Here is a 25395-nt window from a genome sequence, read left to right as displayed (position 1 = left end):
CTATTCCTGCAGGACCGGGCTTTCGCGCTGCCCTACATGGAGAGCTGTCTGGGAGGCTGTAGCTGGAAGGGGCTGCGGTTAATGGCATGGATCGACAGGGAGGAAAGAGCAACAAAAAGGCAGGAGTATTTTAGAGAAGGTTCCTGTTGTTGACATTGACTTACTTCATTTTAAAAGCAACTTTCCTGGATTAGTTTCCTTTGACTTGATAAATTCCTTCGTTGTGTACGTAAGGATCTGAGAAAGGAAACGAGAATTTGGCCCCAGCGTTGCGAGAGCCAAAGCAAGTACAACAAAAGCGCTTTTGAAACGGGGGGGTTTGGCTCCGGGTGATAGGACAGGACAGCAGGGTTCAGCTGGCGAAGGCCAGCACCAGTGCTAGGAGGAACCAGGGTTCTCCACAGGAACTGGAAAGGATCCTGCAAAGACTCGAAACCTGGAGTGAGGTTTCCAGCGGCATGGATCGGTTTGTTCGTGTAGGAGGTGGGTGCGCACTGAGAGGGAGGGATGAGGCATCGCAGGAGCTCCTGGATGAGTCTTTAGACTGCCCTCCTTCCTCTCTTCCTTGGGATTATCCCTGTTACCAGTCTCACAACTTTGCAGTACCTCGGGTTAAAGTCATTTTGGAAACGGAATGGTTAAAGCTGGGCAGGATCTACATGGGAAGATGTAGCTGAAAGGTTTTGACTGACCTTTGTTTAACCGTTTTGGCTTGTTGCGTCCCTGTGGTCCCGGCTCCCAAGCTGGGCAATACCAGACAGTTCATCCAGGAAAGTTTTTATGGCAGCTCCGTGGCTGCTGGGAGGAGCAGCCCGCGGCATCTCGGCCAGACCTGTAGTCAAAGGCCACCGTGCAGCAGGTGCCTGCCCCACACGTGTATCCGCTGGGCCCTATAGCAGATCGCAGAGAATTGGCCAGTTTTCTGTAGCAAACTGGTGAGCCAGAGAGTGGCCGTCAGTTCTTTCTTCCCAGAAAATGACCCACAGGTGTGGGGTCTCCTGGAGGCTTGTCTTGCGGGTAAAATCAGGTTGCTTTGATTTCATCGTCTCTCAGATTTGTTCTGGAACTACCGAGATACTTCTCAGATATGTCGAGAAGCTTAGTGTTATCCCTGCAGCAGCGTTGCTGGCAGGATAGGGTTATGCCCTTGAAAAACTCAGCAAGGACTAGGCAAACCCTCTCTTAAAGCAGCTCAGAGGGTGACAGACGTGGTCATCTGTGAGCTGAAGGAGGGCTGGCGATACTTGTGCAGAGCAGGATTTGGCCGGGCCTTACATTCAAGTAAAAGAGCAAACCTTCTGGGGCTTGTAGCCCGATTCCTGCCGCTCTGCAGGAGGTTCCCCCCACCGCTTCGCCCGAGAGACTTTTCCTTTCCTTCGCTGTGCTTGGACGTGCTTGGATGCCAACTCCTATGATCCGGGCCCTTGTTCCGTTACCAAAACCACAGCTTTGGAAACAGGCTTTCTGCAAACAACAAAGCGCCTTTTGTGAAAGGCCCGTTTCCTAAGCTAGGGGTTCCAAAATTAATCTCACTTTTACAGGCCGTTTCAGAAACAGCGTTTTTTTTTTTTTTTTAAGAGCTCGTGTGCTTGTACGGTGTCTGGCCACGCGAGCTGGCATGGGAAGCGTCCCCCGGCGCGCAGTCAAGGTAGACTCTGCAGACATGACTTAATTTCTGGAACCCGCGTTTGCCTTTATCGCAGCAGACAAACACCCCGTGAGCCCGGCTCCAGCGCCGGCTTGGAAGAAAGCTGCCGAAGAACGGCTCGCAGGTTCCCCTCGTAGTCACCGCGAGGAAATGGGGTCGTTCGCTGTGTCTGACCCAGGAGAACCCGCTCCCACCCCGCGCCTGGGGCTGTCGGGGCGGGGGGGCAGCCGGGGCCGCGCCGTTGCCCCCTCTCACGCGCAGGGGTTCTCCTTGCAGGTGGCCTGCATGCAGTTCATCAACATCGTCGTCCACTCGGTGGAGGACATGAACTTCAGAGTCCACCTGCAGTACGAATTTACGAAGCTCGGCCTGGATGAATACCTGGACGTGAGTATGAGCCGGGTCCACACCACGTCCCCCAGCTCTGCCGCTGCCCAGCCTGGCTTAAACCTCCTTAAACCCCCGCACCCGAGCGCTTTTGGGAGGGCAGAGCAGGGTTGTCCCGTAGTCTCGGCTGCAAATGCAGTGCCTTGGCTGCTGGCTGGGGGCTGTGGCCTGGAGCCACCCCGGCACAACAACAATCGGCTGCAGCTAACGGCAATTACAGCCTGGGAGCTAAATGTGGAGCTTCGCCTTATAACAAAGGGAACCGCAGGCGTCCTCGCCCGTGCCACGTCCCTGACCTCGGGCCGCAGGCTGCAGGCCTCGTGTCGGCCCCAGCTCAGGTGCCACCGGGGTCCCCTCTGTCTCTCCGTGGGAAAAATAAATCCCCCTTTGAGTTTTCTCCTGTGGCATTTTCTGGCGTCCTGTGGGAAACGCTCTCTTTCTGAAGAAAGCGGCTTTTTTTGTTTCCCCTTTTGTGTTTTTCTCTCTCTCCCTGTCCCTGCCCTTGGGAGGGCACACGTGAAAACCGTGCTCGTGTTGATGAGGGACTGATTTATCCCCGCTGACTTCTGCTCAGCACTAAGCAGGAGAGGGGTTTTTTGCTGTCTGCAAGACGTTTTCGCACATGGCGAGACTGAGCACAGCTCTGTTTGGGGTCCCGGGGCGGCACAAACCCTACGGTCCGTCGGGAACAGGCAAGAGCACTTCAAAGCGTGCTGGGGTGGTGTCTTTGGAGATCAAGCACGCTCGTTTGGAGCGCAGCAAACCCCACGCCGGGTCAGCGAGAGCAATCGGAGGATTTGCTCCGGGCCACGTGGCTGCTTCGAGCCCAAACACAGGCCTCCCCTCTTGCCTACTGGCCACCGAGCCGGTAGCCACTGTGGGCAGCAGCAGGGTCAGCCCAGCCGGCCTCGCACCGTCCCAGGGCCGGGTGGTGGATTCAAGAGCTTGGCCACGGTCAAGCAGCAAGCATGGGGGAAAGCAGTAACACCCTCTGCAGTAACAGAAGACGTTGCTTAGCTCTAGTTAAAAGCCTGGGATGTTTGGTCTTAAAAAAATGACTGTTTATCCCTTTTGACCGCAGCTGAGATTAAAATGCAGAGTGTTTTCCTGGGCGGTGGGAGCGGGCCGAGCTCTCCCCACCCTGCTCGCTGTGTGCGCGCGCGCCCCTCCGGCTGCGCAGGGCTGCCAGTGACCCCCTTTGTCTTCTTGGGTTTGCAGAAGCTGAAACACACGGAGAGCGACAAGCTGCAGGTGCAAATCCAAGCTTACCTGGATAACGTTTTTGATGTGGGAGCTTTACTGGAGGATGCTGAAACCAAGAATGCAGCCCTGGAAAGAGTTGAAGAACTGGAAGAAAACATTTCCCATGTGAGTACCGCGCGTTGTCGCCTTTGTCTCTGAAGCCGCTCAGAGCCCGCTCTGCCCGCGTCGGGAGGTGGGAGCACAGGCACAGCGGGCTGAGGTGCCCTTAGAAAAAGCCACAGGACTGCTGTGCTTCTGTATTGGGAGAATAAACAGGTATTGGGCAAACGAAGGAATTCGGGAGAGCTCAGGCAGGTCAACTTCCTGGGTGCTTTCCTGCTGTATTTTGAACTTGACGTTCTGCGTGTTTTAGTTAATGGGTGCTCCGCCTGCCACAAAGATTTGCTGACAAGCTATTTGTTGACCTGATGAGAAAATGTCTTATTCTGCCGTTTTATTCACTCTCCGATCTGACACGACCCCCAGCTTCTTACAGAGGGGTAGCGTCGCCGTGTCGGCGTGGGCCTTGGCACGCCGTTCCTGTGCAGGGACGGTGCGGCCCGTGCTGCGCGGTGCCTGCCTGTCTAACCGGTGCCATGGCCACGGCCACAGCGTTCACCCCCCTGGGCAGCGTCCCGAAAGCCACGGTGAGCTGGGAGGGGATTAACCCCCCCCTCCGTGCTGGGGCCCAGCTGAGCAGAGGGTCGCACCCCCCGCCCGGGGCCCTGGCGGGGCAGGTTTGCAGCTTCGGAGGCTTCAGCTTCCGTTCGGTTGTGGTTCCAGGTGGAGTCGCTTGGCCCACAGAGCCTCTGCGCAGGGTTATTGTATGAGCTGAGAAAGCTGATTTACGTGGAAATTGCGAATTCCTCAGCCATGCGGTGCCGGTGAATAGAGCAGATAACCATCCCGTCTGTGTCCTAACACACGGTACTGGGCTCAGGAGGGAAGGGACTGGAAAATAACACTGGGCAGCTATTCAGTGTTTGCTCACGGCTTTTCTGTCCTGTACCTTCTTGGTGTCAAGTACTTCGGTCTAGAAAACGTGGCTGTTTGAAATCTAAAATGTTTTCCATCCTTAAAAAAAATGATAAAGGGGTTGTTACCATTCTTGTATGGCCATCACTTAGAGTAGCTACGTTCTTAAAACGACGTGCTGTGCGGTGTTTGCCCCTCTGAGGTGCTCTTCTGCTAGAGAAAAGTGCTGCAGTAGAAATGGCACCATTTGCTTCGTAGAGCTATTCCTTTTAGCTGTTCAGGAACTGAATGGTTTACTCCGGTGGCAAATTTTTAAGGGCTTGCTTCTGACCTCTTGTTACATAAACAACTCCTCCCAGGAGTATGGACATAATTTGCTGTCATGTGCTGACAGAAATACCAATAATAGAATTACAGAAGTTTAATTTCAAGAATAACGGTGACTGGTGCCACCTCACCACCGCTGCGGCCTCGTCTGAGCCGGTGTGATCGGCGGTGATGGAAAAAGCCGGTGAGAACAGCAGGGCTTTTGGATCCTGGGTTTGTGGGGCTGCAAAAGTGAAAAATAATTCAAAAGACCATGGGGGGAAAAAAGAAAATACACTCTTTAATTAATTACTAATCAAATTAGCCTCGTTCTGAGAGGTGGTATTTGTAGGTTCCACCATTTCCACATCTGTTGCTTTTGCAACAGTGCTGTTGTGGTAGTCTGTGGGGTTTGGGGGTTTCAGGTCAGACTTAGCCTGTGTGCCAAGTAATTGCATTTGAAGTAGAGTAGTAATTGCTTAGTTGTAGAGGAGACTTTCTTACCTGGACAGGTTCATAGCTACAGTCTGGCCGAGTTACCTGCTGGTCACAGCTAAAGGATAACATTCATCATCACAGGAACCTTCAGCAGGGCACTTAGCGCCCCCCGACCGCGCCAGGAACCCTTTCTTTTTCCAAAGGAAGGTGTCATGGTTTGGGGGAATAACAGTAATTCACCACGTGCCACTGCTCCAACATTTTGGTTGAGAAAACTGCTGTTCTCCACTCATGTAATCTGTTTGTCTTTTGAATGGTAGTTATCTGAAAAACTCCAAGATACGGAGAACGAAGCCATGGCGAAGATTGTGGAACTGGAAAAACAACTTATGCAAAGAAACAAAGAACTGGATGTGATTCGGGTAAGCGCGATGGGAAAGCTCTGGCTGGGTGCCGCACTTCAGGGGAGCGACCTCCTGTGCGCTTGGTGTCTGGGAGGGAATGACTCGTTTAACAGGCCCAGTAACTTCTGTAGCTTCCTGATTTTGAACCTAGGACAGATTTCGAGTAGAATGACTAGTGTGTGCGCTCGAAGATGGACATAAAACTCTCTGAACGTGCCAGCAAACCAGTGAATGGGTCAGGGACACCTTACCGCTCAGGTCTGTCGTGTCTGCGTCGGAGTTCTGGCGTTGGAGGTGGGCCTGGAGTCCTTCAGGCTCGGGCTGCGCGCCCGCAGGACGGCAGCAAGTGCCCCGGGTCTGCGCTGTCAAGCACGGCCAGCTCTCTGTGCGCAGTCCAGGCTCGTTACTTCTTCGTGTACGATCTTAATCACAAAAATGATGAATATGATACCAACCAACTTCAGCCTAAACGTCATCCCGAAGTGCGGCTGCTTCTAGGGTTCCTCCTGAGTGCCTGCGCTGGCTGCTTGCAGGTGCCATCTCCCCCCCAGGTCAGGAGCTCTGTTGCTGCTTCCCTTTACGGGTCAGCATCTGCTCATAGGCAGAGTCACCAGCAGGGCCGCCGATGCCCTCTGTTGAGGTCAGAACCGAGGAGGCATCCCTACGCTGTCTGTGTAGGGCTGGCCTAAGCAATGGGAGGCGTCGTGAAAGAGCGATGGTGGGATACTCTGCACCCTGAGGGGCTGGTGCCCACAGGTGAGATTTCCCCCAGGACTCAGTACTGTGCACTACCTTGCTGCAAGAAGGTAGTGGGAAGAACCCAGGATGAATTCTTCCTCGCCGACGAAGATGTATGCTGTGCGTCAAAGCTCCTTGTTAGGTAGAGACTGGTGCTGTGACCTTCCTGTGTCAGGCAGTTCTGTTTCTGGTGGTGGTGTTCTGTTGGGTGAGGACAAGTGCAAATTCCTTGTTTTTGCGGTGTTGTCAGGAAATCTACAAAGATGCGAATACCCAGGTTCACACCTTGAGAAAAATGGTGAAAGAAAAAGAAGAAGCCATCCAGCGTCAGTCAACGCTGGAGAAAAAGATCCACGAACTGGAGAAGCAGGGAACCATTAAGATCCAGAAGAAAGGTGATGGTGACATCTCTATCCTTCCTGTTGCTCTGGCCTCGGGGATGGTGCCGGCAGGCTCAGAGGCTGCGGCGGGCACGTGCGTCGCACCAGTCGCTGGAGCTGCATCTTCGGTACCATTGCCACCGCCCCCGCCACCACTGCCTGCCTTAGCAGCAGCGTCCGAGGCAGGTAAGAAGCGTTCTGTCCCTCCGGCCGGGAGCTGGAGGTGGAGCTTGTTGCGCTGGGGACAGTCACAGCGGCCTTACGCTGACAAAAACCCCTTCGGTTGTGCTGAGCCTGCGGGCCGTGGCACCTCGCAGCAGCCGAGGGTGCTGAGGTCCCCGGCTGGGTTCACACGCTCACTCACGGGTGGCTCCTGTCTTTGTCTGATCCATTTCTGAGCCCTTCAGTTGACAGAAAAAAACCCACTTTCGTTAGAGTGGTTTTTTCCTCCCGTGTTAATACACTGGAGAACTCTGGTCCAAAAAATGCTTGGGCCAGTATAGAGGTGGAGAAGGTGGTGCGTAGTGGGGGACAGGGTGGATGTTGCGTCTCTTTCTGCGGGTGCTTGTGACATTTCAGTCGCTGTTCATGGCATTACCTCGTTCTTCCTTCATTTCCTAGTGCAAAACGGTCCTGTGTCGGTGCCGATGCCGCCTCCGCCGCCGCCGCCCCCACCACCTCCGCCACCGCCCCCGCCGCCTCCTCTCCCAGGTCCGTCTTTGGAGATGGCTCCTGCTGCTCCACTGCCCCCACCGCCCCCGCCGTCGGCACCCCCCCTGCCCGGGACAGCCTCTCCCACCGTGGTGTTCAACTCAGGGCTTGCAGGTAAAACGCCCGGGCGTCTCCTCGGGTTGCCGGCAAAGTAAGCCAAGGCGTTTCGGCGAGAGCAGACAGGGGACCGAGGTGGGACTTCGTTACTGGTCGCCTAAACAGCACCCTTACTCTCTTACTGGAATGGTACTTAGAGGGGTTTATAAAAGGAAGGAGTATTTATCAACCAAATGGTTTTGGTTTGGTCTGGAAGAGGTGGCTTCTTCAGCAGAACTAAAGCGTGGCGCCATAGCTACTGCTGCTTTTCAGACATGACCGTTTTTGGCTTTAAGCACACAAAATCCGGTTTTGAAAGAAGCGCAAAGCCTTCGTGGTGTCGATGCCTTCTGAGAACTTGGTGGGGAAATACCTGTGCAGAGAAATGGCAAACTTTTCGTAATGTTTTGGGAGGAAGAAGGATTTACAGTCTGTCTTCAGTCCTGTTTTTAGGCGCTCTCTGACATACGCCGAGCAAGGAAATGGTAATTGGTATCGCTCCGCTCCCCCCTGGGAAATCTCCAGAGTACAATATAAGTCCAGAAAGAGACCGAGGAGCTCTGATTAATAGCGCTTTTTTTTTTTTGAAAACTGATTAAGTATTCCAGCCTTTGAAGTTTCCTCTGAAAGCCAAAAAGCATCATAGAGCGAGAGGATTTCAGGGCTTACTACAAAATAGAGAAAGCCCGAAAGGCGCGACCCAGCCGAGGTTCCGGGCTGATCCCTCCCCCTGGGTTTGGCAGAGCAGGCAGTGGCGTGCGGTGCAGGGTGGCAGGGCTGCTGGAGGTGGCCGTGGTGGGGCTCCTCGCCGAGGGGAGGTGCCCAAAGCCAGGTGGGGTGGATATCGTCTTCTTCAGCAGGGTTAGGAGAAAGGAAGGAGAGCGAAAATGCCGTTTCTTGGTACGATGGCGGCGCAGAAAGGAGCGTTGGTCAGGGCAGGAACCTTCTAGCGAGAGGGGAGTCAGTGAAATACCCAGTTTTGCTTTTCTGACTATTGCTAACGTTTCTTTTCTCTGTTCTTTCTGCTTCCTGGTAAGACGGGCCCATCAAGCTCTTCTGTAGGTTGCTTTCTGCTAAGTATTTCCCTGCCTTGCCCCCTGTGCTGTGCCCGTGTGTGTGCCCGTGGACTCGCGTGGGCGATGGGGAGGGGGGGAGGCCGGTGCAGGGGCTTGCTGGCCAGAGCCGGAGCCCGCGGTAGCTTTGGGGATGCTGCCGGCCCGCAGGGTTTGGCACCCGGGAGGCCCCGGTTCGGCAAAGCACTTCAGCAACGATTCAGACGTGGCTTCTCCCGAGCCCTCCTCGAGCCGCGCTCTCGGCACCGGTCGCGCCGAGGATAGGCTTTGCCCAGCGAGGCTCGAGGCCGCGGGGACCCTCTGCGGGGTCTGGTCCCCAGCCGTGACCACGTCCCCACTGTTGTCAGCGTGGCTCGGGAGTGTCACCTTGCCAGGGCTCTGTAACGGCGGAGGAAGGGAAATCTGAAGAGATTGTGATTAGCTGCATCGGACACTGGCCCACGAGGCAGTTAGCTTCCTTCCCCGGCCTGGAGTGACCCAGGGGCAGTTAATAATCCAGTCTGATGTATGCACAAGTGGAAAACATTTTTTTTTCCATGGGTGTTTCAAGTGGAAAAAGCGATTTCTTTTTTTTTTTTTACTTTAGGAATTTTTTGGAAGTAACCACATTGATTAAGCAGAGAGTAAAACTCTGTCCAGTTTAGATGAGCAGGAGTTGATCACGTGTGTTCATATCTCCCAGCTGGATAAGTGCAGTTCTCAAAATACAGAGCCGAACGCTGTGTACGTTCCCTGTTACTCACTTCGGGTTCGTTGTTTCAAGCAAGTGCTCTCGCCAGGAATTTGTTCTTTGTGATGTCCCTGCGAAGGGAGCACGAGCATCAAAGGGACGCGGACACACAGCTTGATTCTTGTTTTAAAAGCGGAGTGACAAAGCGAGAGAAAGGTTTTCAGCATTCCCCCAGCTCCGGTGCGCGACAGGACTGTCCCCTGAAATAGGTCGTAGCAGTCCTGGCAAAAACATAGGTACGGAATCGTTGTGGGAAAGTAAAAGAATTATTTGCTCAAGTGCTTTGCAACCTGGGAACCCGGCTGTCTGCTGAAACCGAGGGGAAAAAAGTGTAGTTTCTCTGCAGAGCATGGAATATTGAGCCAGATAGCTGCTGCTACGAAGGCAGGGCGGGCAGGGGTCGGGAGCGAACCCTGGGCTGAACTAAACCAGACGTGGGCTGTCCTCGGCTGGGGGAGCGCCGGTCCTGCCCAGGGGTGCTGTGCGGGGGGAGCGGGGGCGGCTGTCCCCTGCATGCCTCTCTGCCACCTGAACGGCTCTTTTTTCCAGCACTGGAGAGGAAGGACCAGGGCTTCTCTTCCATGTTCACAGCTTGGAAAGAAACAATTTGCTTTCCAAGTAATTCAGGAGCAAAACGCTGGTGGATCACTTTTAATGAACATCCTGATTTTCTAGCAACTAACAACTTCGTGTTTACATCAAGAGACAAAGAAAGGAGAACAGAATTACAGAAATTGTTCATGGGCCTTTCAGAATAGGAATAGCAGAGCGTCGTTTCCCTTGCCCCGGCGTTGCTGTTTTGTGCGCTGTTCACGGGCTAATGAGTCAGTCTCATTTTCAGAGCTTCTCTGGGCAAGTTACTGAACCCTTCGCTGCTTCTGCCCGGCGCAGGAAGATTAAACCTGTTATTTCAACCGTGTTAAAGCTCACGTGTGCTGCAGCCCACCCCCTTTTTGCTTTAAAAGACAAACCGGGTGAGAAGCAGCACTGCCCCATTGCAGCAGGGGGCCACTCCCTATACCAAAACCTTGGGAAAAAGGGCTTTTTTTTTTTTCTTCTTGTCACCTATTCTGCGTGGAGTTTTGTGACACGGCTCAGCCGTGCGTCGCCTCGCCCAGGCGTGGGCTCTGCAACCAGCGGGACTGGGTTAAATTCGCCCACTCACTCCATTTTCTGTAGCGTTTCAAAATAGCCTGGGCTTTTAAATCGCCCCAGGCAACACGGGGTAATAAAGTAGTAACAACACGTTCCCTTGGGTGAAGTTTTCACAGCCTCTGGCGTTCCGTCCAGTCCTGCAGAGGCCGGGCCTGAAGCAGCGGAGGGGCTGGGTGAAAGCCCCTGGGCACCGTGTGCCTGTCGAGGCGGCAGGAGCTTTCCCTAACTCAGCTCTGGCCCGTCCTTCCTCCAGTGCTGAAAAGCCGACTCGAGAGCCGCCGTCCGGGCCCGCGGGGTGGTTTTTGGCGGTTGGGGAACTTGTCATTTCCTCTCCTCTGGTGCCTCTAGCTGTGAAAATCAAGAAGCCGATCAAGACCAAGTTCCGCATGCCGGTGTTCAACTGGGTCGCCCTCAAACCCAACCAGATCAATGGGACGGTCTTCAACGAGATCGACGACGAAAGGATCCTGGAGGTACGCGTGCTGCTTGCTGCCTTCTGCCTCTCCCTGTCCGCAGCGCAAGTGACTGTCGGACTTTGCAGGGGTGGACACAGCAGTTACTGTGGCAAACAGCTCATCCAGTGGCCCCAGTAGGTCAGCGTGAGCGCCTTGGTGGAGAGTTAGGGATGGTGGCCGGTAGTATCCCATACCTGTGGCGTGCTTTTGTTTAAATCTGATCAACCAAGGCGAGGAAGACGCGTTTTTCCCAGTCTAAAGTGGCTGGCCTGTAGGAGTTAGGCTTGGGTGGGTGGCTGGGTGCCAGGGAAGGAAGCCTAAAGCAGCACCGAGCAGAGCAGGTCGTGTGTGCTCCCCGCGCCCTGGAGGTGCGTGTGGCTGGAGAAGGCACCAGTGCTGAGTGTTTTCCTGAGCTTTGGGACGTACGTGGGGCCACTGCGGGTGGAGGCCAGATCTCCTGAGCGCTGTCTCAGAGGCGGGTGTTCGTGACACCCTGCAGCCCCTGGTGGAAGTGCTCGGCTGCGGGCTCGGCCGCCGCAAGGCTTTTCCTGCGCTCCTGGCGCGGCGTTAGGCAGCACGGGCTCTGGTGTTGGCTGCGGGAGGGGTAATGCGTTTTCTTGCCTTTTTAGGATTTAAATGTGGATGAGTTTGAAGAGATATTCAAAACGAAAGCCCAAGGTCCAGCCATTGATCTTACTTCGAGCAAGCAAAAGATAACACAGAAAGGGTCAAACAAAGTCACGTTACTGGATGCCAACAGGGCCAAAAATCTTGCCATCACTCTAAGAAAAGCGGGAAAGACGGCGGATGAAATATGCAAAGCCATCCACGTGTAAGTAACCCGCTTGTCAGCAAAGAAACCGTGTTTAAGATTTCCTGTGATTTTTTGGTAAGCGCAATGGTTTTCAATTGGCAGTTGATGTAAATGGTTTTGCATCTGGAAAAAATCCAGGAGTAAGGATGGAACCGTTCTGAATTCCCAAAAATCACATTCCCTTGAACTAAAATAAAACCCTTGCAGTTTAATGTCGCTGTATCACTGGTTAGACTTAACAAATTAACACTGCTTTTATTAAAGAAGCTAATTCACGTACATCCACAGCGTGCCGTTGCATACCGCGTCTCTTGCTGCGTTTGCACGGCACTTCCTGTTGTGATGAGCACTCCAAAGCCAGAGTATCGGGAAGAGGCAACTATTTCAGTTTGCTCCATAAAGCACCCGTTTAGTCCAAGTGCCCTGGGAGGGTTTTGGGTAGAATTGGGTTTCTGTAACGGCCCCAGGCAGTGCCAAACCCCAGCGTGATGCAGGTGTACCCGAGGGACGCAGCTGGCGCCCGCCGCAGGGGCTCGGCTGTGCCCCATCCCACGCTGATACGGACCCTCACCAGCGGCTCCCAGGGCCGGGCTGCAGGTGGACCTGCTCCGTGGGGCTGATCCAGAGTCCATCCAGAAGCCCTTGGTGCTCGTGGCCGTGACAAACATCTAACGTATCTCTGCGGAGGGCTCTCGTCAAGATGTGGAAGCACGAGCGCGACCTCTGGGCTGGTGAGGAGGGCGACCCAAACCGGCTGCAGATGGAGGCAGGTGCAGCAGTTGGGGTTCACGGGGCTCTGGCCCAGTGAAATAAAACTGCTGCCACCCGTCCTCTCTGATAAAAACGTGGGGGGAACGACCACGTCGTTGGGAACAAGAGACAGGGTTCGCATCAGCCCAGTGACCTCGTTCCCATCTTCACGCACACAGAGCTCCACGTGCGGGGCCGTGCCCCCCCACCCCAGCCAGGAGCAGGGGCAACTTCACAGCTTCTCCGTAGCTCCTCGTCGCTTTGCTGACTCAGGCTCACGTGTAGCTGAGGCGTGCAGGAGGCAGAGCGGCCCTTAGCGGCTTCCTCTCACTTCTTCTGCTCTGCCGTCACGTCGCGCAGAGCCTTGTCGCGACGTCGCTTCGTCTGCTTTGTCGTTGCGCAGGTTTGACCTGAAAACGCTGCCGGTGGATTTTGTTGAATGCCTCATGCGGTTCCTGCCCACCGAGAACGAGGTGAAGGTGCTGCGGCTCTACGAGCGGGAGAGGAAACCCATCGAGAACCTGTCCGACGAAGACCGCTTCATGATGCAGTTCAGCAAGATCGAGAGGCTGATGCAGAAGATGACCATCATGGCCTTTATAGGCAACTTCGCGGAAAGCATCCAGATGCTGACCCCGGTGAGTGAGGGACAACCCCTGGGGACACCGGCGTGGCGCAGCGGCTCTGTGGGGATCGGGGCTTCCCAGGGGATCAGGCTGCCCCTGGGAGCTGCCCTCTGCGGCGCGGGCCAGCTTCTGGGGAGCATCACGGTCACGCAAAGGTGGGGGCCAGTCGGTGGAGGTTACAGAGGTTTTAGTTTTTTACGACACAGAGATGGTTTTGATCGCCGTGATGATCGGTTCTCACCGAGACAGAGCAAGAAGCACTTATGTAAATTAAAAAGTGGGTTTTTCAAGTTACATTTTCGTGTATCAGTGACTCCGATATCCCAGGGGCTGTTTGTACCCTGGAGTGCTCCAACTGTCCCACTTCTTTACCCTGCAGGAGTTTAAAACTGGTCTGAGTGAGTTGTTGGTGTCACCAGGGAAAGTTGTTACCGGTGCTGCTCTGGGGGCTCTTTGAAGCGTGTCCCGTTCAGCACCTTTCGCAGTCGTAGGGGCTGCTGGGTGGATCCCCCTTTACCCGACCGCAGCCGAGCGTGGCAGATCTGCGGCGCAAATGAATTGTTTGAAACCCTGATGGGTCGGGGCAGGAAAACGTCCATGCTTCGGCCCAGGGTGTGGGTGAGAAACAAGAGGGTTTTCTTCAGAACGTGAGCGGTTAGATTGCAGTTTTACTCTGGGGTTGGGCGTGAATTAACCAAAGCTCTTCCTGCGTTTCCTTGCAGCAACTCCACGCAATAATAGCCGCGTCTGTCTCCATAAAGTCATCCCAAAAGCTTAAGAAAATACTGGAGGTAGGTGGGATTTCAGAGACGTTCAATAGCTCCACCGCTCCCTGGTGCTTCCCCTTATGTGTACTGAGACTGCGGGCATGCTGCCCTACCAGCTCTCCTTCCAGAAGTTTCCAGCGCGTCGTGCACTTGCCCTGAAAATTCACGCTCTGCTGTGTTTCGTCCTGGCAGATAATCTTGGCTCTTGGGAACTACATGAACAGCAGTAAACGAGGAGCCGTGTATGGATTTAAGCTGCAGAGTTTAGACCTGGTAAGGACACCGGGGGTGCCTCGAGGGGGACCAGGTGGGAACGGGCGTCATGTGCGCCCGGGCGGCGAAGGCAGAGCGCGGCAGCGGGGAAGGGGCTCCCTGCTTGGGTGGTGGGAGTTTTTGCTTTGCTTGTCGTCGTTGTGGGGGCACTGCTCGGGAGCAAGCACGTGTCTTCAGAGGCTCTGCGGGCCCCAGCTTGAAACCACCCGCTGAACCATTGGCTGAACCTCTCCGGCCGTCCCCGTCGGGTGGAGAAGCACCAGGGAGAGGCTGGCGGAGTCGCTTTGCTCGGAGCCAGCCGCCCCTCCGCCCAGCTCCTGGAGTCAATCCCCTTCCCTTCTCCCCCCAGCTCCTAGAGACAAAGTCAACAGACCGCAAGCAGACCCTGCTGCACTATATTTCAAACGTGGTCAAGGAGAAGTACCAGCACGTGTCCCTCTTTTACAACGAGCTGCATTACGTGGAGAAGGCTGCCGCAGGTACCGCCACCCCCTTGGGCCTGGCCAGCGGTGGGGGGACGCCGTGCGTGGGCTGCGGGGACTCTTCTGGGTGGGGAATTGTTCAAACCCGGGGGGGGGTTGCAGAGCAGGAGCGATGCAGCGTTTTTGTTTCATTTCCCAGTGTCTCTTGAAAACGTCCTCCTGGACGTGAAGGAGCTGCAGAGGGGCCTGGATCTGACGAAGCGCGAGTACACCATGCACGACCACAACACGATGCTGAAGGAGTTCATCCAGAACAACGAAGGGAAGCTCAAGAAACTGCAGGACGACGCCAAGATAGCCCAGGTACGTCTTGGTTCGCGTGGTTCGGCGAGAGGGCGCGAGCGACACGGCGGGCAGTCGCGTCTCGCTGCGGACGGCGCGCTTTGCACGCGCAGCAGGGAGGCGAAGCGCCAGCAAGTTGTGTGGCTGTTCCTGCGTTCAGGTGCTAGGCATCCACGTGCCGCTCTCAGCCAAGGGTTTCGCAGGCTGAGACAGTTCTAGGCCCTTTACACCGAATACCGCAGCAACGGAGGGCGAGTTTGTGTTGAAATAGGTGCCGCGCAGTAAATCCATGCTTTTCGCAGGATGCATTTGATGACGCTGTGAAGTACTTTGGGGAGAATCCCAAGACGACCCCCCCGTCGGTCTTTTTCCCAGTGTTTGTCCGGTTTGTGAAGGCCTACAAGGTAAACAGGAGCATCTTCCTCTCCTCTCCTCTCCTCCCGAACCCGGGTTGGTACCTGCGTGGCTCGGGGTTCCCAACAAAGCGGCTTGTGGCTCCCTCTAGCTTTGACACAACGTGAGCCAGCCCCGACAGCACGGCCACAGCAGCCCGGGGCGGCACGAAGGGTTGTTTGGGGATGATTTCCAGGGCTGAAAGACAGCTGAGACGCTGGAGCAATCCTCAGGAATGGAATGGCTGGGTGGCTGCCTCCAGAATACCTGTTTTTTTTGGGACTGGGAGAGGATGGTTTGTGCGACCCGGGAAGGTCTTTCCCAGCCCAGTGTTTTCAGACTGTGGCAGCTAAATTGCCACACCTCGTCTGGCTTCCTTGGAAAGCCCCGTGGGAGCAAGTGGTAGTGTTACTCGTTGGGAATATTTAGGTTCCCTGTAGCAGCTGGAAGCTCTAACCTGTGTTTTTTGTGATACATAGCAAGCAGAAGAAGAGAATGAGTTGAGAAAAAAGCAGGAACAGGCCTTAATGGAAAAACTTATGGAGCAAGAAGCGTTGATGGAGCAACAGGACCAAAAGGTACGAAACAGATGGGTCTCACAGGCAGGAGCCATCGCGTCCGTGTGTTTTTCCCCTCTAGTTCAGAAACCTCAGCCCTGCCTAAGAGCTTTAGTGGCCCAGCTTACCGTTGCCTAGAAATAGAGTCTCTGGAAGTTTTCTCCTTGTGGGGAGAAAACTGAAATAAGCTGGAAGAGTTACGGTGTGTGGTTCTGCTGCCTTTGAATTCTGCAAAGCGAAGAAAACCGGAATAGACAGAAAGTCATCTCGTCCACGTTGCCATTAGCTGTAAACTTTGGTCTTCTCCGGCCTTGTACCTGTTACAACCCCGCGGTGTCCAGCGTGCCGAGCCTCCCGTCGTGTCCAGGGACAAGGACCGATCCTCCCTGGATCCTTCCCTGCCTGACCGTGGCAGCAGGACCGAGCCCCACGTCACTGTTCTATAGGTATTGCCCTGACGTGGTGGTGTTTTCTGCGGTGACAGTTTTGATTTGCTGGAGGAGGTTCCCCGTGGCTCTAAAACAGCCGCTGGGTCGGCTGGTGCTGCTTCCCGCAGCTCTCGCTGGGGTCTTCAATCCCAGCCAAGCTTTTTCCCTCGGAAGGAGAAAAAGCCTCTTCTCTTCGTTCCCCTGGTGCTTCTCAGAGGGAAGAGCTCAGAGCTCCTGTTCCCAGTGATGAGAAGGCTTGGAGGTAGATGATGACAGATGTAGGAAAGAACAGCAGCTTGGCAGCCAGGTCAACTTCTGCCCCTGCCCCTCCTCCCCACGCGGCGCGAGCGAACCACACTCCTGTGTTTGCCCGGTCTTGCAAAACTGGGCGGAAAACCGGCGGTGGCTGTTTGCCGCTCGCTCCCGGCGGGATCGCCTGGCGTTTCCTTCGGGGAGAGGGAAGCTGGAGGTCGGCCCTGACGAATCCTCTCCTCTCTGCTTTCAGTCTCCTTCCCATAAAACAAAGAGGCAGCAGCAAGAGCTGATTGCAGAGCTCAGGCGGCGGCAAGTCAAGGATAACAGGCATGTGTACGAAGGGAAGGACGGTGCTATTGAAGACATTATAACAGGTAAACACCTTCGGTTCTGCAATCCCAGAGGCCCTTTCCCAAAGGATAGAAACGTCCATCTGCCTAGTAGCTGTTGTAAGTGCTTGGTGTACTTCACAAAGCGTTACTCGAGCGTCAGGGTGTTGTTTCCACGGCGTGAATCGAGCGCAGAAACTCCTGCTGGCGGTGTGGACCGAACCCACCCCGTCACCTGCCCCTGCTGATCCTCAGAGCAGCCAGTTCAGTGCCTGATCCCAGCAGGTGCTCCGGGGGGGGACACACACACGTGCATGCCGTGCGGATCTTCCCCCGAAACCTTTTTTTCCCCCGTAAATGGAATGAGTGACGGTTGTTTAACATTATTAAGAGCCTACATTTTCATTAATTAATACTAACAGTAATTGCACCGCGTTACTGCACAGTTACAGCAAACCCTGTAGTCAAATCTGAATGACTCACGACCCTAAACCGCTGCTGGTTTTGCTGCTGCTCAGGTGGGTGGGCAAAGCCTGCGCTGATCCCGACCGAGGGCTGGCGGGAGAGGCGCAGAACCCGCTGCCGTAGCCAGACGCAGCCAGGGCTTTGGGGCAGGGATTTGCTGACAAAAAGAGCTGCCTTCCCGGCTGCGTTCTGCTCGGGACTCAAATCACCTCCAGTCTCTACAGCTGCCCTGGTTTTGCAGTACCTTGATTTGACTTCACCTGCGGTGAAGGAACACGGTGGTAACACTCCGGTGGCTTCACGGTGATTTGTTTCCGTCGCACAGAAGCGAAAAGGAGAAGGTCTTTGGGCAGGATTTCCTTGGCTGCTGCTCCTGAATACGTTTTTCACATGAGTTTTTCCTGCAGGAGGGCAGGAGAGCTGTTTTACCGCTCACTAAGGAAAGCCAGGGAGTTTTTGCCCCACTAGATGATGGGGCTGAAATGCTTGGAGCTTTCACAACTGTTTTAAACCTTGAGTAATGGCTTCCTAAGGTCATACTCGTTATTTAAAAGGCAGAGTCGCTGTAATATCTAATCTGTTGCTGCTTCTACAACTCCTTCAGACTCCTGGGAGCTTGTTTAATTGGTAAAGTGGCTCTCCTGCTCTGTGGGAGAGACGGCTTGTGTGGCAGAAGACCATCCGCTTGCGGTGGAGGGAGTGCCAGACTCAAATGAAACTCAGATTAAATAATCCTGATGTTTTGTGCCTGGTATCTCCCGTTGTGGGGGTGTCCCTTGAGGGCCTCCAGCCAAAGGTGAGGGACAGAAAGTCAGGTAGGACCGAGGTCCCTTGAATACGGCCCGTGAGGTCCCTGTCAGTGGCACGGCAATGGTGGAAAGTGTCGTTTCAAATTGGGCAGCGCCCAGGAAAGCTCTGCTGATCCGGAGCAGAGCCCCACCACCACACCCACCCCTTTCTTTAGCCATAGGCTCTCAAACCCACCGAAAATGGTGTGTTACAAGCAATAGTTATTGAGGGACTGCCAGGTGCCCCCCCCCCCCGCTTGCCAAAGCCCACCGAGGGGCAGCGCTGTCAGGCAGCTGGTTGGAAGGGGTCAGGCCGTCCCGGGGGCGTCCGTAAGCGAGCACTAACACTGTCCTAATGCGATGGATCCGCTTCTCACGGCTCTGTTTGTCTGTTTGGCTGTTATTCCCATGCAGTGCTGAAGACTGTGCCCTTTACCGCTCGAACCGCCAAGCGGGGCTCTCGGTTCTTCTGCGAACCTGTTCTCACTGAGGAATTCCATTACTAAACTATTCCTCTTTCACATCTGATGCTCTTAGCAAAAAGAAAGGTTGCTGTAGATTTTTGACACTTCTCCATTTGTCCGGATCTCAGCCAGGACCATGTGAATGTTGAGTGTGTAGTCGTGTCCGGCGTCCACCCCGAGTTGTATTTGTGTCACCTCTGTCGCATGTTCTTGTGTTTCAGTCCCTTTTTAGTCCATCCCATCGACGCCGCGCTCGATGCCTTTGGCCATCCCAAAGGCATCCCTCACCCCCTGGCAAATGCCATAGAACAGCAAGTGGTGGGAGTCACGGTAGATTTGGGGCAGGTTTCCTCCAGTTCTCGAGACTTGGGAGACCGAACGCAGTCCTAACGTGACCGTTCACTTGGCTCTTCTGTGCCATCTCTCCTGGCCCGCAGAGCTCGCTCTGCGTGCCAGCCTGCCTCCGTAAAACGCATGGAATACCGCGTGCCGAAGCAACGCTACGGGCTGCATGAACTAAGTGGGACTTTCTCGGGGGTTGCTTTCTGGCTTGGAAGGGCTGTCTGTCATAACGTGCATCCGAGGAGCGTTTTGGTTCTTAACCAGCACCTGCATGTCCGTCTGCATGCGAGATACGGGATAACACGAACGGCATCCAGTCTCCTCTCCTTCGGTCCCATCCATAGCTAACGTTCTTCAGTTCCATGCCAACTTCCTCTGAATCGAATGGGAGATGTTTACTGAGCGCTGACCGGTTCCAGTTCACTGGGACTTGGTGCAGGGCTGGGGCTGGGCTTGGGGGCAGCAGCGGTGCGTGAGCCGGAGGGGGAGAGGGAAGGAGCAGAGGCGGGAAACGCCCCGCTCCGGGCCGGAACGGCACAACTGGTGGCGGTGGAAAGGTTGACATGGAACTGAGCGGTTTCCATCGTGTGGTGTGAAGTCTGAGAAGGGTGTGTTTAACCCAGCATGTCTGTCAACACTGTTGTCTTGCATTAAGGACCCGGCGGCTTAAGAAGACAACAGTGTTTCACACCGTGATATGTATTTTGATGAATGCTTCTAATAAAATTGCGAACTATAATCAGCTCAACGGTTATTTGCTCTTTCGAGTTAATTGCTGTATTCTCTTCCTGGAGCCAATCTTCAAAGCAGCTTGGAAGTTGGTTAGCGAGAGGCGAGGGTGGCCCTCCTGTCCTGTCGGTGTCTAACCTCCTCCCCTAGCCTTGGCCTGACCCCCTCTTGCTCTGTCGGCTAACGTGCCTGGGAGGTTTGAACGCTGAGTTGACTTGCTCTTCATTTTCCATCCCATTTTTTACTTAACCATCATTTTGTCTTTTTGTTTTGTTTTGTTTTTTTTTCTGTTTAGCCCTAAAGAAGAATAATATCACTAAATTTCCAAATGTTCACTCGAGGGTAAGGATTTCTTCTAGCACACCGGTGGTGGAGGATACACAGAGCTGGCAAGCATCACTTTTTACTTAGCTTCCTCCTCTCTCTGTATGCCAGGCAGCTGTTGGTAGATGTGGCTAAGCGTAATACTGGTGAGAGCCTAAAGGCCAGTGGAGACTCCGACCGTTTATTTTCACCCTCTGTGGTGCGGGGGATCCCTGGGCCGTTGGCTGGTGACCGTCTTCACACTCTCTCCGTTTTGCCCCTTTCTCTTCCCAGTTTCGCCCGAGATGGGCAGCCTCGTCCCCAAGTTATTTCAGCCCCGTAGTTCCCTGGAGATTCTGCTGCCCCCGCCCCGGTCCTGCTCCAGCCGTTGACCGGGGCACGAGAGAGGTTTGCCCACCAAACCCCGCTTGTCCCACGCCAATTTGTTTTCCAGGAGAGAAAGATTTTAACTCTAATTAGTGTGCTCGTTATAGCGTAGCCGCCCATGTAACAGCACATGTCACAGGCTTTCATCTCCAGCTTTTGGATCCATGGCATGCTCCCTACCCTTCCTCTCCCCTCCCGAGCTCTCGCCTCCCCAGCAGCAGGGTCGGGTCGGGCTGGGCTTTGCCAAGGAGGAGGAGGAGGAGGAGGAGGAGGAGGAGGAGGAGGAGGGAGGGGGTTGGCGGCTCCGCTGCCTTCAGCTAACGAAGCACCTCTGCAGCGGGGGCGAGATGGTGGCGGTGGGGCAGGGCGGCAGCGGGAGCTGCGGCGTTAGCAGCCGCTTTTCCTCAGGGCCCCCTCCTTCCCATAACGGGGCAGACCCGGGGAGCGCGGGGCCATCCTCGTGTCGCTGACCGCTCGCCCGGTGAGCCTCACCCCGCTCTGGAAGTCTCCTTCCGCTCGCGCTGGCGTTCGAGAGGCTGCGCGAGGGACCGGGGCACGCTCAGGCCGGCTGATTTCGGTTGGCGTTGCCCGCCTTGCCGGCACGAACGAACACCCGCAGCCCCGGGGGCGAGGGGACGTTCACGCTCACCTGACGGCGTAGCTCCGTTTAGTTTCACCAGTGTTCCAGCCCGGTTCACCAGTATTACCTGCTGCTTGGGGGCGTAGTACAAGGGCACGTCAGCATTTGCTCCCTTCTGCTCTCGTTGGGGTGAAGTCCCTTCTCCCGTTCCTACACAAGCTGCTTTGATTGGCTTCCAGCAGGACCTTTCCTTGTCTTAGGCTGCGTGTGAGCGGGGTGTGTGCGTGCGTGCGTGCGGGCGTGCCCGTGGGCGAGCCGTGCGTGTTCACGAACGCCGCTTTCCTCTCCGCAGATCTTAGAAACCAGCCGTACCGACGGGCCGACGCGGTGAGGAGAAGCGTCCGGCGGCGCTTTGATGATCAGAACTTGCGCTCTGCCAACGGTGCCGAGATAACCATGTGAGCTGGAGACCCGCAGGTGCCGAGTAAAGGGGGGTGCTTGAACCATAGGGACCTTGTCCACGTGAACTCTGTGTTCTGCCGCTCATTTACAGCCTTGGGAACAGCCAAATTGACCTTCTAAAGGGCTGCAAGGCCTAGGAAATGCATAGGAACGTCAGCGATGGGCTCTCCACTCAACCGTAGCTAACAAGTGCCTAAAATTGAAGTACCTGCTCAAATTGATCAAAGCAATAGGACTTGATTTGATTGGGTATCTTTTTACACCAATACATTATTCAGTATTTTTAACCAAAATGTAAAATACGTGTTGCTTTTGGGTGTTTAGTTTGGTTCGAATATATAAAGGTTTAGTGACTGGTCTCCTGTGGGCCTGACCTGCACCCCGGCCGGCTGTGAACAGGTAACACTCGGACGTGCTCTGCTTCTGAACGCATTCCCGGGCTGTCCGCCGAGGGCTCGGCCCTGGCTGCAGCTGCACTTACTGGCTTTCGGTCTTTCTGAAAAGGAAAACATTTAAGGGCTTTCTCTGCGTCACACGGAGACAACTCCAAGAAGAGACCCGTACCTTTTCCCGCCGCCGTAGCTGGGCCCTGGGGCCCTGGGCGGTGAAGGAACATGAGGCTTCACCGGGAGGTTGCGGCGAGGCACCGGGGGGGTTGCTGGGGGGGCGAAGGCAGGCGCCGGCCAGTGTCCCTCACCTGGAGGCAGCTTGTGGGTAACGGCGTGTTTATTAACCGGCACTAAGGCATTAACCCCTCCGTAACCAGCCTTCGGATCCTGAGGACGGCTGCGGTTCAGCGACTCGCCCCGTGCCCCACTCCCTCGGATTCGTGCTCCAGCTCCCACTCCCTTGGCCGATCCCGTTGGAATTCCCCGCGAAGGAGGGCGAGGGGAGGCCCAGCCTAAACATCCCGGTGGGTCCGAGGCAGCACCTTGTGGTTTCCCGAAGGGCCGTGAGGCTCGAGCGCCGTTACGCGCCCCCGGGCTGCTGGTCCGCCCCGGCGCAGCCGAGTTTGTGCCGAAGGGGCCCCCAGACTGAAGAGAAATTTGTGCTTGCCGAGATACGTGTTTGCTTACAGCTCCCCTTTCCTGGCCTCGTTGCATCACTATGTTAATTGTAAAATTTATTGTATAGTATTTAACCACTGAACTTCTTTTTCTTTTATGTTGTGCTTACGTGAACCACTGGTGAAGGTCCCGTTTTTTTTTGTTTTGGTTTGGTTTTTTTTTCCCCCTTGGATAATGTGTAGTTATATGATAATCTGTTTTTAAATGTACAGATATTTTGCTACAAAATTGGTGCAGTTTTTTATGGTTTTTACACTTCTCTTTTATTCCCACTTTAGCCTCTGGGTAATATTGTAAATATTGTTTAAAAAAAAAAAAAAAAAGCATCAGCCTGTGCTATACAATCTGAATGTTATTTTAACTTATAGTTTTTGTTTTATATTTAACTAAATGGACAGTTTGGGGCTCAAAGGTGCCACATTGACCTCCGCTTACCTATTTACAGGACGTTTACTTTAAAAACTGCCACCTTCTCGCATTTGCAGCCGCGTGTACTTGACCTGCTAAAGAGAACATGCCAAACCGCCTCCTCCTTCACTGCCCGTGACGGAAGAGTAGGCTAATCTGCGTAAGAAAATTTGAGGATTAATTTAATAAATCGTTAGGCAACTGGTTAAAAGCACTAGCTCTCACGTTCTTAAGCTCAAGGGTAGCTTTTTAATTGAAGACACAAATTACCGTACAACTGGACTCTAATGCTGGCATGTTCTCTTTACTATTTTTCTAGTAATAGATCCGCTTCTTAGCAGTATTAGAAGTGTTTTATAAAAGCAGTTCATGTTACTTTCCTGGTCTGTTCCTGGCATAAGATCAAATAAACTATTTACACTACTACCCCGTCGCCCCTTGCAGGGTTTTGTGTCATGTTGAAGGTTTTTTTTTTTCCCCCTGCCCCCCTCAGGTGAACACCCGGAGCTTTCAGGGGGGCACAGAGCACCCTGGCCGCTTTTTCCTCTTCAAACCGCTGGTTGCTGTTGTACCTCTGGTCACCCTGTAACTGCAAGTGCCCCCCCCCCCCCCCCGCCCCCAAAGTGAGGTTCTTGGGGGCTGTTGGAGGTGGGGAGGGGACAGAAGGGAACGTCCGAGGCCCTTTCCCACCCCCTGCAGCAATCCCGCATCCCGCCCTCTGCGCCCAGCGACGTTGGCGCTGAACTGGTTCCCCAGGTACTTCACAGCATCGGTTTCCTCCGAGCTCGGGCCTGGCTGGGCAAGAGGGAGCCCAGGGGGACAAATTCTGGGTCAGTGGGCTGTGAGCAAGCGTGGGCTGGGGGGCAGGCAGAGACCTGCTGGGGCTGGGGGCAACCCCTGAGGGGGCAGGAGGAGTTTTGCCATAAACACGGGAAAAAGCAGCGATACGAATGGTGAAGTCCTGACCCTAAAGAGAACAACTTCATACCATGGCCAAAACTCAGGGTTTTTTTTCATTTTTCAGAAGGGTTGAACAAAACAAAGGTGGTGGAGGGCAGGGGGGTGCGCAGGGGGCCCACGAGCTGCAGGTGGGAGCTAACCCAGGGCTGCGGCGGGCACCAGTAGCACTTAAAAACGCCCGATTGTGCTAAAACTCCTTTCAGGCCCAAGGCAGAATGACAGAGCGGGAGCTGCCAGGCAGGAGAGCAGCGCCCAGGCTGCTGGTGCTGGGCTGGGACCACAGGTCTGCCACACCAGCCCCAGGGCCCCGGGTACAGCTCAGGCTGCAAAACACGTAAGAGAAGAAAAAAAATTTAAAAAAAAAGAAAAGAAACCCAACCACCAAACCAAAACCACCCAAACAAGAGCAAAAAACCATGAACTCATTTCCCTTAAAAACGTAGGCCTTGCCAGGCCTGTTTTGCAAGCAGGCTCCTTTTGGGATGCATTTCTACCGCAAGGTGTAATTAAGACACACCAAAAAAAAAAAAAAACCCCTATTAGAATAATTTACATTTACAGAGGTTTTTTATTTAATGGAAAAATAAAGGCAAACCTTTTAAAAGTGACATTTACGTAGAAACACTTTTTCCTTCTGCATGTTCTGCCACCCCGAGGCAGTAACCAACCACCTCACCGCCCTCCCAGCGTTGTCTGCAAACACCCTGCCTCCCCCTGCCCAGCTCTGCCCCCCGGGCCTTGCCCCCTGCACCACACTCTACCCCTTTCCATTTTGAAGCAGAAAATCCAGGAAAGGGCATTTCCGAGAGCAGCAAAACGCCTATTTTAAGGCTCGGCTGCTCGCCCACAGCGCTGGGAGCACCAGCTGCTGCCCAAGAGCCCCTTCCTGCAGGGGAGAAACCTGGAACAAAGCTGCTTCCACCATCCGCAGGCCCCTGCCCAGAGTTTTGCATTAAACACAGCCCTGGTTACAAAAAATAACCAGCAGTTTGACCAAACTCGGGTATTTTTCCCCCGAAGCGATGGGCAACACCAGGATACCTCCGCCCTAGCAGCAGCTGTCTCAGAGTAGGAAAAAAACACGCCAACAAGAAGCTGAACTCTACGTCTAGTCTTCCCAGCCTGGTTTTTGAAGCACAGAGTGGTTAAAGCCAACAGGCCGAAGGCAGTACCGCACCGGGGCCAGCACTTCAGCAGACCAGAAAGCAACACTAGCACGCACTAGAGGACAAAGTTTAATAGTTGATAAAAATGTACAAAAATATTCCAAAGCGAGAGGGTTCCGAAGGCGGCTGGGCTGGCAAACCCTTCCTCGGGGGGCCCGAGGGAAGGAGGGAGGAGACGGGGCTTCGGCTGCTTCCTTCGCCCTTCCCAGGGGCTGTTCCAGACACGGCTCCGCAGCAGCGGGACATTCTTCAGCAGGTTCTTAAGGCAACGCACTGAAATCCGCTCACAACTTGGTTTCGGTTTTGGAATTCTCTTCAGGTGAGGATACACGCCGAGATAAGGCCGGGAGCTGTGCCGGGCTGCGCCCGAGGGGCACACAGGAGGCGGCCGCAGCGGCCCCGGGCCCCGCAGCGAAGGGCCGTCGCGTTCCCACCGAGCGCAGGGCCAGGGAGGCGGGAAGGGAGCGCCCGAGGGAGCCCCCGCGTGGGTCCTTCGCCACCAATCCCAGCCGGGACGTCACGTCTTCGACGTACAAAAGCTCAGCGGGGGTTTGGCCGGTGCCCCGGGTCAGGGAAGAGC

The 25395-nt window shown here is 54.7% G+C and overlaps 1 protein-coding gene across 4 annotated transcripts in view; it reads left to right on the top strand.

Annotated features, from left to right (window-relative positions):
* FMNL2 (formin like 2) overlaps nt 1–21214 on the top strand; it is a 145223-nt gene extending 124009 nt beyond the window's left edge. Inside the window, exons 13-29 of one of the 4 annotated variants that reach the window (XM_086464986.1) lie at nt 1925–2035; nt 3254–3403; nt 5317–5418; nt 6389–6704; nt 7140–7343; nt 8363–8383; nt 10632–10756; nt 11368–11570; nt 12706–12940; nt 13651–13719; nt 13888–13968; nt 14318–14447; nt 14590–14753; nt 15035–15136; nt 15605–15703; nt 16616–16739; nt 21105–21214. In XM_086464986.1, the coding sequence (XP_086321112.1) occupies nt 1925–2035; nt 3254–3403; nt 5317–5418; nt 6389–6704; nt 7140–7343; nt 8363–8383; nt 10632–10756; nt 11368–11570; nt 12706–12940; nt 13651–13719; nt 13888–13968; nt 14318–14447; nt 14590–14753; nt 15035–15136; nt 15605–15703; nt 16616–16739; nt 21105–21214 (2346 nt within the window). Of the gene's footprint in view, nt 1–1924; nt 2036–3253; nt 3404–5316; nt 5419–6388; nt 6705–7139; nt 7344–8362; nt 8384–10631; nt 10757–11367; nt 11571–12705; nt 12941–13650; nt 13720–13887; nt 13969–14317; nt 14448–14589; nt 14754–15034; nt 15137–15604; nt 15704–16615; nt 16740–19777; nt 19894–21104 lie in introns of those variants that run through there. The other 3 variants (XM_086464987.1, XM_086464989.1, XM_086464988.1) reach the window with 3 other exon arrangements.
* Nucleotides 21215–25395: the final 4181 nt, after the last annotated feature.

Source organism: Leptosomus discolor, chromosome 5, assembly GCF_034619465.1.
Source record: "Leptosomus discolor isolate bLepDis1 chromosome 5, bLepDis1.hap2, whole genome shotgun sequence".
NCBI classification, from domain to species: domain Eukaryota; kingdom Metazoa; phylum Chordata; class Aves; order Leptosomiformes; family Leptosomidae; genus Leptosomus; species Leptosomus discolor.
The sequence above is the reverse complement of the archived record's forward strand: the minus strand, read 5'-3'. Positions and strand labels throughout refer to the sequence as shown.